This window comes from Sarcophilus harrisii, chromosome 4 (assembly GCF_902635505.1).
Source record: "Sarcophilus harrisii chromosome 4, mSarHar1.11, whole genome shotgun sequence".
Taxonomy (NCBI): Eukaryota; Metazoa; Chordata; class Mammalia; order Dasyuromorphia; family Dasyuridae; genus Sarcophilus; species Sarcophilus harrisii.
The window spans coordinates 305,317,497-305,333,435 of record NC_045429.1 but is presented as its reverse complement, the minus strand read 5'-3'; the positions used below and the strand labels follow the sequence as shown (position 1 = coordinate 305,333,435).

Sequence of the window (15,939 nt, the reverse complement as noted above, 5' to 3'; positions counted from 1 at the left end):
AGAGAAGCAATGTGCTGAACTGGAAAGATGGGAAGCTAGGTGGTGCAATGGATAGAGCACCACCCCTGAAGTCAGGAGGACCCGAATTCAAATCCAGTCTCAGAATTTAGCACTTCACTTAACCCCAATTGCCTCAGCTAAAATGAAATTTAAAAAAAAAAAAAAAAAAAAAGATGAGGAATTCTTAAGAGGATCCATGGTCACTTAATACCTACGTGATGTTAAGACAATCTAATCTCTGCCTGCCTCAGTTTTCTCATCTGTAATGTGATGGAACAACTATGAGGTCTCTTCCAATTCTAAATCTGAGAGCCCTTTAATATTTCCCACCCCTAGACTTGGTGATGTGGTTGGAAGCTTGATGTCTCATTCAGGTATAAGCAATACAGACACGCAAACAGCTTATCCGCACCTCATCCACTGAGTTACTCATAGTCCTTAACACGATTCCCCTGCCTCCCCTCCACCTACACACACACACACACACACACACACACACACACATTCATCCTACAGCTACCCCACCTTATTTCCCTCCCTCCTCACCCTTTAGTGGGAAATAGCTTTGTGAATTGGAAATGGCTTCATTAAGCTGCAAGACTATTAAACCAGGAAGAGGAAATGAGCCGTTTCTAATCTCCGCGTTCATCCTTTAGCGCTCAGGGACTTCTACTACGCTGCTGAAAACCCGCGCTGATTCCAGCTACCCGGAACTCGAGCCCCAGAGATCTGTTCTGTTTGCTGGAAAGGCAAACTGTTTGAATTCCGGCTCTGATAAGTTTCATAGAGCTCATCCCAGACCATCCTTTCCACTCCACCACTCCCCGACCCTCCACTTCCTCTCCCCCTCATCCCCCTCCCAGTCACTCATACCCTCACACCTTCACCCTTGCTAGCAGGACTAGTGGTTCTCCAGAATTCATATTTTCCCCTGCTCACTGATTTAAAGAAGTGGCTCTGGTGGGTCGAGGTGAGGGAGAAGGGACTAAAATAATTCTCAAACCTTGGAACCCGGGATTTATTTCAACAACCCCACACCCAAGCTTCATCCCTTATGACTATCCGGAATGATGGAATAAAACTGGCAGGGTGTGTGTGTGTGTGTGTGTGTGTGTGTGTGTGTGTGTTCTCCGCATCCCCTGATCTAGAGGCAAATTAGGGGAGGAAAAGGTAGAAAAAAAAAAAACTCAGTAAGAGTATTGGGAGCTAGGGAATGGGAATGGGGGGTGGGGGGCATTTTGTTTTGTTAACAATTAAACACTTATCAAATGTAGAGGCATCCCCATCTCCTACTCCCACCCTCACCTCGAGCATCACTTGACCAGATCCTAAATAATTTCCTGGTACCTTTTCACTTCCCATGCCCCGTTGGAAATTCTGGGAAAGCACATTAGCTTTTAAACCTTACTGGTTTAAATCACAGGGAAAGGGGATTTGAGTCTGAAGCATATGGGTCCACTTTCAGCCATTTCTTACCCTATCTGAGCCTAAGTTTTTTTTTCATCTGTATACAAGGTATCATCAAACCTACATTAACTTGTACCTAACCTGTATGTATATAGGAAATATACCTACCTCTCAGGGTTAGTGGTAAAAATCAAATGTTATGTTGTCTCTGAAAGCTCTTTGTGAGCAGCAAAGCGTCGTGTAGACATGAAGTCCACTTGCCTTGTTCCCCTGTCCCAAGCAATTCATAGTTGGGTGGGTGGGAGGAGTGGGAGGAGAGAATGAAGGGCCAGGTTCAACAGATGGGGAAATAACTGGGGCGGAAGGGAGGAGCTAGGAGAGACGAGGAGGAGGTGAGGGAGAGGAGGAGAGTGAAGGGGGTTGTAAGGCCGTTTGGGTAAGAAGGGAGAGACCCAGAGCATCTCTTGGGGATGGGATGAGGCAGGCGGAGGAACACCCTTTTTTTTCACCCCCGTTCTTGACAGATCCCCTTCCTCTGGCATGGAATGGGTCACTAGACAATTAAAATGGGATTCCTGCCTTGATGACGTCCGCACCGTGAAGGCCCCTCCCGCAGCAGCATAAAAGGCTGTGAGGTTCCGCAGTCTGCTCGGCAGTTAGGGGGTAGACTGACAGCTCCACGGCTCTGAACTCCCAGACACCGCAGCACGCAGACTACTGCGGGAGACTCCGGGAGTAGGGAGGACTTGTTCGGTCCCGGGAACACTGGGACCCTTCCAACCATGCCGGGCGGTATCCCGTGGTGCTTCGTGGTCCTCTTCGCTGTGTGCCTGGAATGCCTGGCCCAGAATTTCGGGCAGACCCGTTTTATCTGCACTTCGGTGCCGGTAGATATGGACATGTGTACCTCGGTTCAGAGCAGCGGCAGCGCTGAGGACCTCAAGACCAATGTGTTACAGCTTCGTGAGACGGTGCTGCAACAGAAGGAAACCATTATGAACCAGAAGGAGACTATTAGGGAACTGACCACCAAACTGGGCAGGTGTGAAAGCCAGAGTTTGCTGGAGAGCGGACCCAATGAAGCCAAGCCTGGAGCGGGCAGAAAACAGACAGGCTCCGGGAAAAATACCATGGGGGATCTGTCCAGAACCCCTGCTGCGGAGACTCTCAGTCAACTCGGGCAAACTTTGCAGTCTCTTAAAACCAGGCTAGAGAACCTTGAGGTAAGTGCTCCATCTTCTCGTAATGTGGAGATGGCTATTCTCTGGCTGACTTGTACAATTTTTTTCTCTCTCGCTGAACCCCTTTCAGCAGGTCTCTCCTAGACACCCGCGCGCGGGCTCGCGCACACCACACACACACACACACACACACGCCTGTGTTGTCCTTTATTAGGTGTTGTCTGGGTGATTCCACAAGGTTTGCATGAAGTTTCTTTGTGGGCTCCTAAGTGCAGAAGCTCAGATCGATTCTCTAGAAGCCTGTCTCGTCAATTAGCTTCCAGGGAAGCCTAGATACTGGACAGCTCCATCTCTCACCTTTCAGCTCCGCTTTCTCCCCAAGCGTTCTTTACTGTACAGCTAATCATTTTTGTTGTTGTTCGTTCCCCCACCCCACCTCCCTCTACTCTGTGTCTCTGCAGCAGTACAGTAGACTCAATTCTTCAAGCCAGACCAACAGCCTTAAGGACATGTTGCAGAACAAGATCGATGACCTAGAGAAGCAAGTTTTGTCTCGGGTGAATAGTCTGGAGGAAGGGAAGTTGAATCCCAAGAATGAGACTGAGGAGAGGGTCAAGATAGAGAGCACTCTAACATCCCTCCATCAAAGAATCAGTGATCTGGAGAAAGGTAAACACTACTTGGGACAGTAAATGTGGGTTATAGACTCGTCTTTGGATTGATGATCTCGGTGCAAAATAATACTGCAGAAATGCCCCTTCTCCTAGATACCTGCTGCAACCATCCTCTCCTCAACCCCACCACCCTCATTTTTACTTTCCTTCCTTCATTTAAGCTCTTAATCTTTTCTTTTCTCCATAATGTTAGACCCTAAAATTGTCCAGGTCTTAGCACTAATTGCTGTTGACAGCAGTAAGGGAGAGTAAACCTTCTCTGGTCAACTGATTTTTTAAAAAATATCCTGAACTCTTAAAACTTATCAAACCTTTATTTGGTTGATTTAGTCCAATCTGTCCTGGGAAACCCCACCCAGTATGTTCTGTTCTTGACACATTTCATCAGGATTATATATGGGCTCTACCAACATTCTAACCTAGTCCCTCCCCCTCAATAAGATTCCATCTAGGCTATATAATAACATTTTATCTGAGTTTCCTTGATGTCCTCCTGGGATTCTATTGGCACTTCCCATCCATTCACAGTGCCTTAATGCTCTCACAGACACAATCTGCAGTTTTTCACTCTATGTAACAAAATCCCGGGCATGTTTTGCTCTCCCAAAAGATTCTGTTTCTCAAACTTCAACAAGCTGGGTGATTATTACTCTCATTCAAACTCACTGCTCCAACATACCACGCCTTGGGCATATTGATTAGCAGGAGCAACTCTTTGCTTGATGTCAGAAATCAAATAAGGTTGTAAAAGGGAGAGAGCTGATTCCCAGAGCTCGTGACACGTGATAAGGATTAGACTGCAAAATGTGCTGGAGGGATTTAAACACTGCCATCTTAAGGCCTGTTATGTAACTGGAGGGGGGGTGAAAGAGATCATTAGAAAGAGAGAAAGCAGAATTGGGAGGTAGGAGGCAAAATGCAGAGAAAGTGCTGGGGGTGAGGGGGAAATGAAACAACAAAACAGAAAAGCTGGAGACTCGGAGTCAGCCAAACCAAGCGGGAATCTGCAGACCTAGAGGGAAGGATGTTTGAATGAGGGAGGAAGTACTGATGGCAGAGAGATAGATGGAAGTAGGGGGTGAGGAAGGGTTAGGAAAGCCACTCTACTGAGTAGAGTGGCCTTGCTCACGTCCTTCAAGCTTGCTGGGAGGTAGGAGGAGGGATGCGGAGGCGGGATGTCCTCAGATCTTGCTTTGCCTGCTATGCCTCCCTCAGGGAAGTCATCAGGCTTTTCCCAGTTTCCTTAGTCCAGAGTGATCCAGCCTCCTGTCTCTTTCCCTTGTGTAGGAGTACAAAAATCTGAGGTCCTTACTGTATACAGCATGTACCCTGCAATTTGAACCCTACTCCTGTGTGTATATATGTCAAGGCTCATCTGTTTATACACAGACTGGAAGTGGTTGTGATCAGTCACTACAGGCACACATTAGGACATATTGATACAGGGAACTACAAACTATGCAAATATAGACATAATCAGGGAAAATGAAAATATAGAGATGATTATATGTAAGGATTCCTAGGTTCACATATCTGGGAGTAATGCTGTGTTTGTTCAGAGTCTGACTATAAAATATTGTGACTCATAAAAAAAAAAATCAACTTATACATCTAAATACGTCTTATTCCTTCCAAGGAGTTTTCAAAAAAATATATAAAATGCTGCTCAAAACATTTTGGATACTCCTCTTTGGTACTGTCTTCACAGTCTGACATACATTTTGGGAATATTTTCAGTGCTGGAAAATGTACCTCTTTGAAGGGGAATTGAATTTTTTTATTTACTTATTTTTCAAACAGTCAAGAGTTCCCCACAGTTATATCTGATGAATAAGGTGATTGATAAAGATGGGAAATGCTCTTTCGGATAATAAAATTAACTGTGGCTACAAAATTATGAGACTGATTTGCTTCTAAACTAGCACTGAAGATGATTTTCAAAGAAGCATTTTGATCCCTGGAAGTAGCTGTCTAGCCTTCTGATCAAGTGCTCTGGAAAGGGACAATCTTCTTTGGATTAACCAGAAACTCTGGTTTATTTGATTACAAATCATTCTCATTCCTTAGTATTCCTTTCCACTCAAACGTTGCACAAAACAGGCACTTATAGGTATTTTATCCCATGCTTTTTCATGTCTATAAATAAATTCTAGGCATATAAGTTGTTCCACCTGCTTGTCTGTAGAGTACATACATACATACATAGCTCAGCTCTCCTCTATTTTTTTCCCCAGGTCAGAAAGACAACAGGCCTGGGGACAAGTTCCAGCTCACATTCCCACTTCGAACCAATTATATGTATGCCAAGGTGAAAAAAAGTCTTCCAGAAATGTATGCCTTCACTATCTGCATGTGGCTAAAATCAAACGCCTCCCCTGGAGTAGGGACTCCATTTTCCTATGCTGTACCAGGCCAGGCTAATGAACTAGTCCTGATTGAATGGGGGAATAATCCAATGGAGATCCTCATAAATGACAAGGTAAGAGTCTTACAGACACTGGACTTATCAAAAAAAATTCATAGGATGCTTTTACAGATAGGGAATTGAGGTCTAGGAAGTGCAATGATTCAAGGTCCCCCAAATAATAAATAATAAAAAGAGAAGGAAACTTCAGTTTAAGGATCTTCCAGGTGAGCTGACAATTCTAGAACTAGGCAATTTAGTATTGAGAGGGCTCTATGCCTTGCATTGTTACTGGAATAACTGAGTTTCAAAGAAACATGAAGGGGGGGACACTACTCTTTCTCTTTAAGTAAAATTCCCTCCCTCTTTAATTAGACTTCTTAGAACAAAGTGAGATTGAAAACACCAAATGGAAGCTTCCTAAAAGTGGGATATGTGCTATATATGCTATTTAACATAAATAAAGGTCTTTGTAGAGCTTAGTATAAGGATGTGAAAGAGACCAAAAAGACATGGATTTGTTTAAAATCCCCTCATCACCTTAAGGTCAATATGGTTCTGGGCCAATCTTGGGCTAGAGTCCAAACTCAAATAATTCCAGGCCAGTCATTGGATATTACCAATACTAAATATCCTGGGTCATTTCCAGAGCTGTGCTAGGAAGGAGAAAAAGGCCCAGACAAATGGATTTCTCATCCTTTCCCAAAGCGATCCCAAGATTGACTAAGATTGCACCTTGAATCTTCTAGCCTAAAGATGTCCAAAAAGTATACTGGATTCCTTGGAAATTCTAGATACCCGCCCTGGAGCCCTTATTTTTTTCATTCTTCCAACCTCAGTTTTCTAAGGGAGAATGACCCCTCATTGTCAGTGTAGTGGTTATACTAATAGACTTGGAGATAGAAGATCAGGCTTAAAGCTTAGTACTGACAGTTATTAGCAGTCTGACTACAGGAAAGCCATAATCTCTCAGTAAAATGAGAATAATATTGTGTGTTCCATCTCCTTTTTACACCTTACAGCTTTTTATACCTTAAACTAGTTTATAAATAAGAGCTGTTATTCTTCACTGAATTCTTCTATGACAGTCACCAATAAGTTCTTCAGTTAATTTATCAATCATTAAATATGCACAAGTGCCTAAGATTGATATTAAATGGAGCCTAGGCTGGGAATCTCAGGACACATTAAAATTTATCCCTACACTTTTCCTGATTGTAAGATCTTAAACCAATTGTTTGTCACCTCTGGACCATCATTTAATCCTAAATATGAAGAATACACTTAATAATAAATTTGTGTTATCATAATATCCTCCCCCTCCTCTCACTCTAGAGGAAAGTTGGAGGATTAATGAGATCACAGATGGAAAAAGGGTCTGCGCGTTTAGACTGCAGTGCCATCTATGTTGATGCGCTGATCAGTTTCTTTAGCACCTCTTCTGCAGAAGCTTAGGACTCGGAGAGCATTAAACCTGGGATATCTAATAATTAAAAAACAAAAAATCCTCAGAGAGAGGCAACCCAGGAAGAGGAATATGGAATAGATAAAGAAGGCATTGGTGAATTCCAGCCCCAGCCCCATGTCTAGCCAGAGTCTTTGTTTTTCCAAGTTGCTGCTGTCAATATTCTTTTTAGAATGATGTACTTTTGAGAACAAATGGACCAAGGCTAGCTCTTACTAGGTTCTCCTACTAGGGATACTTTGATAGTAAGAATTAGGATGTTGAACAAAAGATGAAGAAAGGAGACATATCAGATGCATCTCTAACCCTTAGTCCTCTCCTTTCCTTCCCCCCATCCCAACTCATTCATTTGCCTTGTCAGCCAATTTAAGAGGTTTATTATTTGGCAATGGATATTTTCTATGTACTGTATCCTAGGACTGATGTGTATCTTAATGTCTAGGTTAATATTTCCAGGCTTCAATGATGAGTTTCAATGATGAATCAAAAACGACATTTGGCCACTTAATAAATTTTTTGTAACTAATTTAATAATAATAGTTGACATTTCCACAGTGCTTTAAATTTAACAAAGCACTTTACTTATATAGTCTCATAACAACCTTGTGAAGTATGGGCATTACTATCCCCATTTTATAGATGAGGTTATTGAGGCTTAGAAAGCTTAAGTGATTTGCCTGTGTATCCACCACTGACAAGTAAACATTAAGGGCAGAATGTGGGACCCAAATCTTCTTGATTCTATATCCATCACTCTTCCCATTACACCACACTGTCTCTTATGATAGAACTAAAAATAATCAGTATGAATAACAGACAAATGAAAGCACAGTGCCTTGTCTTTGGAAGGGAAATGGTTAATCAATGTTGGCTGAATTAATGATTCAAACAAAAGTGTCAAAGTTGTGCATATTGTTATAATAAGCTAAGACCAAATGGATTTAAATTGTGAAAAGGAATAATAAAATAACTATTTTCCTTTTCTGCCTCAGGTGGCCAAGCTACCCTTTGTTATCAATGATGGTAAATGGCATCACATCTGTATCACATGGACTACTCGGGATGGTGTATGGGAGGCTTACCAGGATGGTACTCAAGGAGGCAATGGAGAGAACCTGGCACCCTATCATCCAATCAAGCCACAGGGTGTGCTTGTGTTGGGCCAAGAGCAGGTATTGGTCAAATGGGCACTGGGCTAACTGGAGGGGCACACCTTAGGGAGGAACCCTAGATTTCCATGGATGACCAAAAGATAGAGCTCTAGGCTAGAAGGAAAGAATGATGAAACAGGAACCATTTTCTTGTGGGAACCAAGAGTCACACAATCCCCATCTTTCCTTCCCTCTACCCCCCATCTCTGTCTCTCTCTTTCCTTCACTTCCTCCTCTTCTTCCCTCCTTTTTTCCTTCCCTCCCCCTCTGTCTGTCTCTCTATTCTTCCCCCCTCTCTTTCCCCCTTTCTCTTTGTCTCTGTCTCTCTCTGTATGTACCTGTCAATCTCTCTGTCTTTTTCTCATACACAAATGTTTCATATTTATGTAGAATTTTAACACTGAAAAAATACTTTAAGTTGCTAAAGGTGAAAAGAGATTTTAATAGGGATAATAATATTACCAATAATTCACCCTTCAATAGAATTTTAAGGTTTACAAAATACCTTTCTCATAACAATCCTATGAATAAAATAGTGTAAATATTATTTCTCCTTTAGAGATGAGGTAACTTAATATCAAAGAGTGACCTGATTTGGCAAAACTCCTGATTTTGTTGCCATTATAGGGAACTCAAGTACAAGCAGATTGTGGTCTCAGTGCCCCTGATAATCACTATTATTATCATTATTGAATCAGGAAGAAAAAAATTCTGTTTTTGATATATACTAGTTGTGTGACTTGAATCTTGGAACCTCTCAGTTGTTTTAAGTTAAAGATATGTAGATGAGTCACTAATCTCCATAAGTGTGGAAGGAATTTCCACATTGAAAGTTCCCCATACTTATGAAATCACAGGTCTGAACTAACAAAAATTATTATTATTACTTTGATTTAAAAATAAACAAACCTCTAATTCATAATATCGATTTAGATTCACATAGAAAAATGTTTCATAAAATCACATTTTATTCTTTCTTTTTTCACACTTGAGTGACATGAAGATGCAAAAATTCAGAGACCACAAGTAGGAATGAATTAAGCCAGGACATAAAACAAAATACTTTACTATGAAATACTGAAAAAAAGTTTATATTTTATCATTAGCTGTTCTAATTATAAAATTACTAGCTTGAGGCTTCATTTTAATTGGTTTTGATGCTGAAAACTGATCTGGCTATTATCTTATAAATTAAAATAAAAAATAAAATAATTTTCCTTCCTCTTTGTCTCTCTGTCTCTTTCTGGTGGCATCTAGAGTTCCTAGGATTATAAACTCTTTTCTGCTAGTTCCATTTAGCAAGATTCATAGTATTTATTCCTGGATTGAGAAATTAGAATGGCAGAGACAAAAAGAAGTAACATAGGAAATGATAATCAAGGAAAATATCTTGAATGGCCTTTGTTCTTGTTAGATCAGCCTCTACACCAAATTACTAGCTCTAAGCTCCAACTATAGAAAAGCTAAATTCTATTATATCTCCTTCCCCCCTCCTCCCCTCGTCCCTTTCCTCTCCTCCTCTCCCTCCCCCCGCCCCCCCCCCTCCTGGTGATAATACACCAGGATCAGGGAAAAGACTAGAGACATTTCTATCCTCTGTGATCCCTGTGGAATAAATAGAGGGAGATCCAGACAGAGAACAGTAACAAAGATAGGGGCAGATCATATAGCCAGCCAAAGTTAAACTCACAGATAGACTCCAGACAGAGACAAAGTAGACAAAGTTCCTGTCCCCACCCCCTTCTTTCTGCATGTCTTTCCTTCTTTCTCCGTCTCTCTGTCTCTGTCTCTCTGCCTCTATCTGTCTGTCTGTCTCTCTCTGTCTGTTTCTCCCTCTCTGTCTCTGTCTGTATTTCTGTCTTTCTATCTTACATATAATATTTCAAGTTTATACAGAATTTTAACATTCAAAATACCTTAAGTTGCTAAATAGAGATATGTGGATAAATAGGAAAAAAATACACAATGTACCTGTAGACATCCACATTCACACAGAAAGACATTTTTCACAATTAAACAGAGAGAAAGATAAATAAGCAGAAATATAAAGGCACACAGAAAGACTAACAACATTAGGATGACCAACATTCCTAATGAGGCAGCAAGCCAGAACTGAAATTTCTCAGGGCCACCCACTTCCCCAGCCTTCATCTTAATCATTATCCTCCATTATGTTCTTTCTGTTTCTTTGAAAGGATACTTTGGGTGGTGGGTTCGATGCCACACAAGCTTTTGTTGGTGAACTGGCTCATTTCAACATCTGGGATCGAAAACTCACCTCTGGAGAGATCTATAACCTGGCCACCTGCAGCACCAAAGCTCTCTCTGGGAACGTCATTGCCTGGGCTGAGACCAACATTGACATCTATGGCGGGGCCACCAAGTGGACATTTGAAGCTTGTCGTCAGATCAACTAATTGCTTTGAAGCTGCCTCTCTCCCTTCTTCCTGCCTGCCCTTCCCTCCCATTCCCACTCTCCTCCCTGCTTAAGCAGTTCTGACCCAGTTGTCTTTTCCTCTCCTCCTTCCTGAAAACTTAATTAAGGACTTTTCCACCTCCTCCCCCAAAACACTCCTCCTTGTTTTGTTTGTTTCTCTCCTGAAGCAGTCACTTGTCTTGTCAGTCCCCAAAGAACAATTCATTTCTCTCTAGGAGCCTTGGACTCAGTTCCTCAGGCATCCCCTCTCCACGGTAAAAGCAACGGCATCAAACTTTTGAACCATGCAAAAGTAGGTGAAAAGTTTTTTTGATTTTTTTTTGGTCAGGGGAAAGGGGCTTTTCTTTTGGAATGAGGCTTTCTGTTTTTCTTACCTTATCTCTTTTTCTTTTTCTTTTTCTTTTTTTTTTTTTTGTGGCTTTGGGAAATTTCACAACTGGTTGAATTCCTATATTTGCCAACTTTGTTAGATGCCTGAGTGCCTTTGGGCTGGTGCAACTTCTTGAGCACACACATTTGTCTTCATTTGCAACCCTTTTTAAGAAGGACATATCTCTATATTGATATAATAAATGTCTTTTATGCAGTTTGTTAAAGGCCAGGACACCTCGCCGTAGAGAATTTTCATTTTGTATTAAAAATGAATTCTCTTTAAATGACTCCATACTCACATGGCACTTTGATTGACTCTGCCTGCTCCCATTGGGAGAGGGAGAGATAACTGGTGGAGGAAGAAGAAGTATATTGGCCTCAGCATTCTGACTAAATCTGTTGGCAACTATCAGTCCCTAACCTGTTCCTCAGCTATTTGCATCTGAGGATACACCAAAACTAGGGAAGCCATAATGCTCACTTGTTTTTTTTGTGTGTGTGTCAGGCTCTTTCCCAGGACTAGAAAAGTATTATGCCCCTTTTGGGTAACACTATGGGAGCCCTATAGGAAAAGCCTTATTCTTTTCATTTCACTGCACTGTATGAGGCTGTGGCTTGCTCCATGCCATTTAGCTGCCACGTGGGTCCCAGGTGCAGTGTTCCAAACCTGGTAACCTACAAGAGAGGAATACTCCATCTCATGTCCCAGGGAGACCACATCTCCACTTCCTCACCCTCCTTCATACTTGGTTGGGTCTTAGGATCATAATATTTTGAAGTAAAAAAAAAGAAAAAAGACCTTAGAAATGACCTAGTCCAACCATTTCATTTTATAGATGAGAAAACTGAGGCTCACAGAAGTGAAGTAATTAAGCCCAAGGTCACTCAGCTAGTGAGCAGCAAAGCTAGAATTCAAATCCAGATAGATACTCAGACTCAAATTATGGTGTTCTTGCCACTACACCATGCTATTTGGAGAGTAAAAGGTCTGAGTAGATTAGTTTAATGGGAATCTTCCCCTCTTCTCCATTTTATAAGAAAACTTATATGTGGCTAAGATCCAGCCCTTTCTAATGGGGCTCAAAACTCAACCAGGCAACCCAGGAAGGCTTTTTATTTTTTCTCTTGCCTCCCGTTATTTGTAGATCTAACCTGCAGGAGTTAAACAAGCTTCACAAAGCAAGGATGATCTGGGTTAGGTTTCTATTGAAGAGATAGGGGTTCAAGTATATCCTCTATGGGACAAGTTTCAGCAGCTTAGTCCCTTCATTCCCCCTTTAGTTTTGTGGAACCCCAAGTCCAGCAAAGCTAATCTTCCTTTGGTTGTGTGGCTCTTTGAGCTGCTATCTGAATAACCAGAAGGCCTTTCTCCCCACTTTTTGATGTTATCTAAAAATTCTCCCCTTGACCTTCCAAGTAGGAGGGGAAACTGTGTGTGTGCGTGCGTGCATGCATGTATATGTGTATGAATGTTAGTGTGTGTATGTGTATGTGTGCAAGAGTTGGAAGAACCATGCCCATGTTTAGTGTGAGCTCTGCTTTTTCAGCATCTGGAAGTTATACACCCTGAGGGCACTTCCCAATGCTGTCACCAGAGTCTAATGAAAAATGGGCTTGTACATCTTTCTAGAAATTCAAGTATTACCACCTGGCTCTTCTGCAGCCCCGGACTTTTCTGCAGCAGATACAGGTGTCTAAGTCTTATGTTCCCTAACAAGATCACCTGTCTCCTTAAACACAGGTTCATTTCATGTCTAAAAATGAGTGTGTGAGGGTGTGTGTATGTATGCATGCACACACCTTGTGTATATGTATGTACTTATGTATGTCTGCTCAGCACATAGCCATTGGTTCTGAGATACATTTCTCTTATTTAAAGGGCATGGATTGAATGACAAAATGTATGTTGTTACAAATGTTGATTGGCATTCTTCCATGGTTATGTTTCCTCAAAGCCTTGTGGCTTGTGACACCCTTGGATTTAAAGATGGCTTCTGTGTTTGCATGTTTTTCTGGATGTTGTGTTCCTTGCTGCCTTGGTCTGATGTGTTCATTCCTTTGTCTGCATGGGTTCTTGCAGAGTTGTGTTGTTTGCTGAGCTCCCTCTCAAATGTTCTGTGATCTATGTGTAGCAATCAGAAATGGCTGTATAATCCAGGCTAAGGGATAGATAAAATCTTCTCCCCAACACACACTCACGCACACACAGAAACATACACAAAACACATACATATGCACACAAACACAGAAATGAAGGTAAGACCAAGCTCAAATGATACCCAAAGCAGGGAGAGAGAGCTTGGGATTGTCCCTCTAGTCCAAGAAGGCCCTGCTCCCTCACTTCTCTCTTTGTGGAGCTGTTGTATAATGTTGGTGAAGGACCCAAAGTGTACTCGGTGCTGTCCTGCCTGCACCTACCACCAGCCCCAGCCCCTACCTACTGGACCCCAGACCACCCTCTGCCCCTAACCAGGCAAGGTGGGAGCTGTCCATTCAGGACCACAAGCCATTCTCTGTCTCTAACTAGATAGTCAGACAGAGCTTATCCCTTATGCTTATGCCTTTCCATCATCTCAATTCATTCTCTTCACACTTTTACCTATATTCCTCCTCCCTTTCACCCCCAACTCCCACCCACCCCAAAGCTTTGGAGCTGTTCAAAATGGTTCTAAAACATCTTCTCACCCATCTTCCTTTCCTTCAAGCTCTTCTAGAGATACACAGGATGGCCGGGACTGAGTCCTCAGCACCCTTCCTCATCCCCTAATTGGGGTCAGTGCCAAGCTCCTCAGCTCCCTCACTGTGTTTGTACTTGGCATGCTGCTTGCCCTAGGTAAGGCAGATGACAAAGCCACCAATCTAATCCACTCAGTTTCCATATACTCCTTAATCCGATTGATGTTCCCTCTTGCACTGAATAATACATGCCTCTCTCAGGTAATGCCATTTTATAAAATAAGGAGATAAAAAAACACTGTTGAGACAGTGTTTGTTTTTGCCTAGCCAGTGTCCGACAGCTCCCAGAGGCATCTGAAGTGGGAGAACTGTTGAAATAGCCTTTCTGGTCTCTTGGGAGCTAAGATCCCACTTGGATTTTAAGCCTTCTTGCTTTTGATAACACAGTATTATCTCTCTTATTGTAGAAGAAAAAAGTTTATTACCAAACAAAAGTATTTTTATGAGAAAAAAAGACAAACATATAAATTAACATATAATTTCTCCCTTAAAAATATTTTTGGCTCTACCAAAACTTAGACTGATATGTGTGTATTTTGGAAGAAAGATAGTAGATTTTGTATGTTTCCCTCCCTTTCGCAGACTCCCTATTTATTTTCTAGGACTGCAAAGGTTATCAGCCCTGGGACCTGAGGCCAAGGGATTAGGATTATTGGGGGGGGGGGGAGTCAGAGAGGAAAATGGGTGGAAGGATGTTTTAGAGTCATTTTGAACAGCTCCAAAGAATTTCTGCCTGTTTATCAAGAGTAGGGGAGACCAAGACAAAGAAGAATTTAAGGTGAACCCTTTGTCCCAGAGCTGTTTCCATTTAAGTGGAATGAGTTGGACATTTGTCTATTTCATCCCCTTAAAAAAATAAATAAATTGGGGCTATTGTTTTAAACAACAGCAACAAAAGACAAAAATTCACAAATATAAAAGAAAAATAAAATAAAATAGAAGTTAATTTTTTATAACTTGCCATGACCAAAATAGTTAACTGGAAGCCCTAGTAGTCTGATCTATTGAAATATTTTACAATTTACATTTGATCAATAAAGGATTGGAAATATATTGCTTCGATAAGCAGTAAGCTTTAAGTATAATTTGATGAAGGGGGAACAAATCATTGAGGAGAAAACAATTTCAACTCAAATAGTCCCAATTTTGTCTGACTTGCAAAAAAAAAAATCCTCGAAAAACCAACAACAGCAGTCCCACAAAATAGCTAACAACTCCCCAACCCTCCAATGGTTGCTCTTGATATAATGTAAATACTGTATAGTGTTAAAGAGAATCTGTGTATCTTACTTTTTTCATTATTTGCTAACCAAAGCTGTACATTTTTTCATATATGATCTGCAGCCGTCTGGGTTTCAAATAGGTCAGAGTCATGGGACCTGCCACCTCCCATCAGCAGTTCTGGAAATGCACTGTTTCTACTGGTATTCTTGCTTTTCTTTCTTTCTTTTTTTTCATTTTCTTGCAGAAACTACATGAATTGTTGAGTTTATTTTTACACAGTAAAGAGTGATGAAAGACGGTGGTCTTCTTTCTGGAGTATTATTTCACTTTTCTAATGAACTTGTGCATAAGCCCTGATAACCTAACTTCAAATCAGGTTACAAAAACTTTTACATACATTATTTCATCTGACCTCCATCACATCCCTATGAGATACTCAAGGAAGATATTACTCTTTGTTTATAGGATTGTAGAATTTATAGCTAAAAGAAACTCTGGAGATCAGCTAATTCAACATCTTTATTTGACAGATTAAGAAAATGAAATCCAGAGAGAAGTGATTTACATGTAATATTCAATTTCATTCAACAAACATTTATTAAGCACCTATTATGTGCCAGATAACGAATTAAGATGAAGATGTTTTCTGGTTGTTGGTTTTTGTTTGTTTTTAAAGTATGACTTTATTGGTGAAGAAGAACTCTTAGTAAAGAGACTCCTTTTACCAGTACAAGTCAGCAACTGTTCTGCTTTTTAGAGTGCCTCCTAGAGGCATTTAGTGGTTATACAATTTTCCCAGAGTCACATTGTCAGTATACCAGAAAGAGCACTTGAAATTTTTGTTCTTCCTGACTTGAGTCTGATTCTCTGTTGACTATTACATGCTGC

The 15,939-nt window shown here is 41.2% G+C and overlaps 1 protein-coding gene across 1 annotated transcript; it reads left to right on the top strand.

The window, feature by feature from the left end:
- Positions 1-1,800: 1,800 nt before the first annotated feature.
- Positions 1,801-15,348, top strand: NPTX1 (neuronal pentraxin 1). The gene is made up of 5 exons (XM_003768641.3): positions 1,801-2,630; positions 3,050-3,257; positions 5,497-5,741; positions 8,124-8,303; positions 10,478-15,348. The coding sequence occupies exons 1-5, from the start codon at positions 2,190-2,192 to the stop codon at positions 10,697-10,699; spliced, it is 1,296 nt and encodes a 431-aa protein (XP_003768689.1). The 5' UTR covers positions 1,801-2,189; the 3' UTR covers positions 10,700-15,348.
- Positions 15,349-15,939: the final 591 nt, after the last annotated feature.